General features: G+C 44.3%; 1 protein-coding gene across 1 annotated transcript in view; it reads left to right on the forward strand.

Moving 5' to 3' along the window:
* FBXO43 (F-box protein 43) overlaps positions 1-2,285 on the forward strand; it is a 42,804-nt gene continuing 40,519 nt past the window's right edge. Inside the window, exon 1 of the mRNA XM_006859250.1 lies at positions 1-167. Within this exon, the coding sequence (XP_006859312.1) occupies positions 1-167 (167 nt within the window). The remainder of the gene's footprint in view (positions 168-2,285) is intronic.

Here is a 2,285-nt window from a genome sequence, read left to right on the forward strand (position 1 = left end):
ATGGTAGAAGACCTCCAGAGTGTTTCCCCGACCCGGAAGGATGCCCGTCCCACACACGATGCACTCCCTCCATCTCTCACCCTCCTCCGGGAAGACGCACTCCCGCAGGACCTAATTCTTGTCCCCGCAGACGCACTCCAGCACGACCTAGTTCTCAGACCGGGACGGTGAGGACTTCGCAGGTAGGCACCCACTGTACTGAGACAGCTGCCCCGCCCCTAGGCCCCCTGATTGGCTAGTTCGTTCCCTGACTCCGGCTGATTGGCCTTACACGTCTCAGCTTCACTTCCTTCATCTTAGCTGGGTCAGAGGACCAATTAGGATAAAGAAGAGTGGAGTCCTGGTATGGCACTGTAAGATAAGTACTGGACTACTCGATAGTTCAAGCCCATCAACCGCTTCTCTAAAACCCTATATAAGTTCACTACGAATCGAACCAACTGGACAGCACTTTAACAAGAAAAAGAAGAGTGGAGGAGACCTGGTGGCACTTACCTGCTAATCTATGGTGGTGGTGGTTATGTACTGTGGAGTCGGTTCCGACTCATAGCGACCCTGTACAGGGTTTCCGAGGCTAATCTTTGGAGGAGTGAAAAACATGGCGGTCTACTTCTATGCCCCATGGAGAAGTTCTACTCTATCCTATAGTCACTGTGAGCCAGAATCCACTCATGCCATGTACCAAGTGTGAATACTGCCCTCCCTTTGAGTTTCAGTGTTTCAGATAGTAATCCTGGGCGGTTGTTGTACCTGACAGGTAAAGTGATACTAACTCCTAGTTAGCTACAGAAACGTAATTAACATTTCATAATCGACCTTGCAACCTAGATGCATGCTTCCCCTTGCTTTAAACACGAGCTTCTAGTTACCCAAGATTTCTTGGTCATTCTTTGAGAGCTGATTTTAAGTCAAGCCCTGAAATATAAAGGTGAATCAAGACACAATACAATTTAGATGAATAAAACAGAAGTGTACTTCGGTTTTGTGATTTCACCTGTTAAAATAGATGATAGATGCAAAGCACCTAAAACAGTGCCCAGCACATAGTTTTTGTTAAGTGCTGTTATATTGGGTTCCACTCTTATGACCACCCCATATACGGTTTATAGGAGTGGCTGGGACATTTGAACAAATTACCTTGTGGTTAGTAGTCAGTGCTTAGCCTAGATGTTCAGTGCACACCAGAACTCCTGTCATACAGTCTTGTTGTTAGGTGCCGTCAAGTCAATACCGACTCATAACAACCTTATATACATCAGAACAAAATACTGCCTGGTCCTGGGCCAACCTCACAATTCTTGCTACATTTGGCCCATTGCTGCCACCACTGTGCCAATCCATCTCACTGGGGGTCTTCCCTTTTTCGCTGCCCCTCCACTTTACCAAGCATGATGTCCTTCTCAAGGAACTGGTCCCTCCTGATAATATGGCTAAAGTATGAGAGACAAAGTCTGGCCTTCCTAACTTCTACGGAGCATTCTGGCTGTACTACTTATAACACCCCACAGATTTGTTTGTTCTTTTGTCAGTCCATGGTACTTTTAATATTCTCCTCCAGCATTGTAACTTACACAATCAATTCTTCTATAGGCTTCTTTAGTCATTGTCCAACTTTCACACGCACATGAGGTTATTGGCATGCAGTAGTTCAACGAATGCACTTTTTCTTTTTGTATTTATAGTAAAGACCTTACTGTCTATGAGCAGGTGCTGGTAAAAATTCTAATGCTCAAAATATTATTGTATTTATATTGTCATTTCCACTGGCAGTGCTGGAAAATGGGAAATAGCAGCCCCTTACCAGCCCCTCAAAGTCACTTCTACCTCATTCATCAGCAACCTTCCTTTAAAGTGACACCAGAGATGGAGGCAGAGATGAGGACATGGAGAGAGAGAGAGAGCAGCTGAAGACCCCAGATTCATGGAAAGAGAAAGGCTGTGTTGGCGGCCAGGAGGCAGGCTTGCAGAATGTGCCCTTTGGTTGTTTCAATGATATATTCCTGTTTCTGTGTACATCCAAAAAAAACCCCCCAAAAAACCCCAGAGGGAATAGAAGCAAATACTGTTGAATAATGATGCACGGAGACTGTATCATTACAAGGAAGCAATGAATGTAAAACTGATGTTTTCCCATGTAAACTATCACTCAATTCACAATAAAAACTTAAAAAACAAACACACAAACACAACTATACCTTAAGTGAAGTCTCTGAGGAAAGGAATCAGGTTGAGTTCATTTTTGTCTTCTCCTTACCCTTTGCTGTTGAGTCAATTCTGACTTGTAA

This window comes from Chrysochloris asiatica, unplaced genomic scaffold, assembly GCF_000296735.1.
Source record: "Chrysochloris asiatica unplaced genomic scaffold, ChrAsi1.0 scaffold00031, whole genome shotgun sequence".
In the NCBI taxonomy this organism is placed as follows: Eukaryota; Metazoa; Chordata; class Mammalia; order Afrosoricida; family Chrysochloridae; genus Chrysochloris; species Chrysochloris asiatica.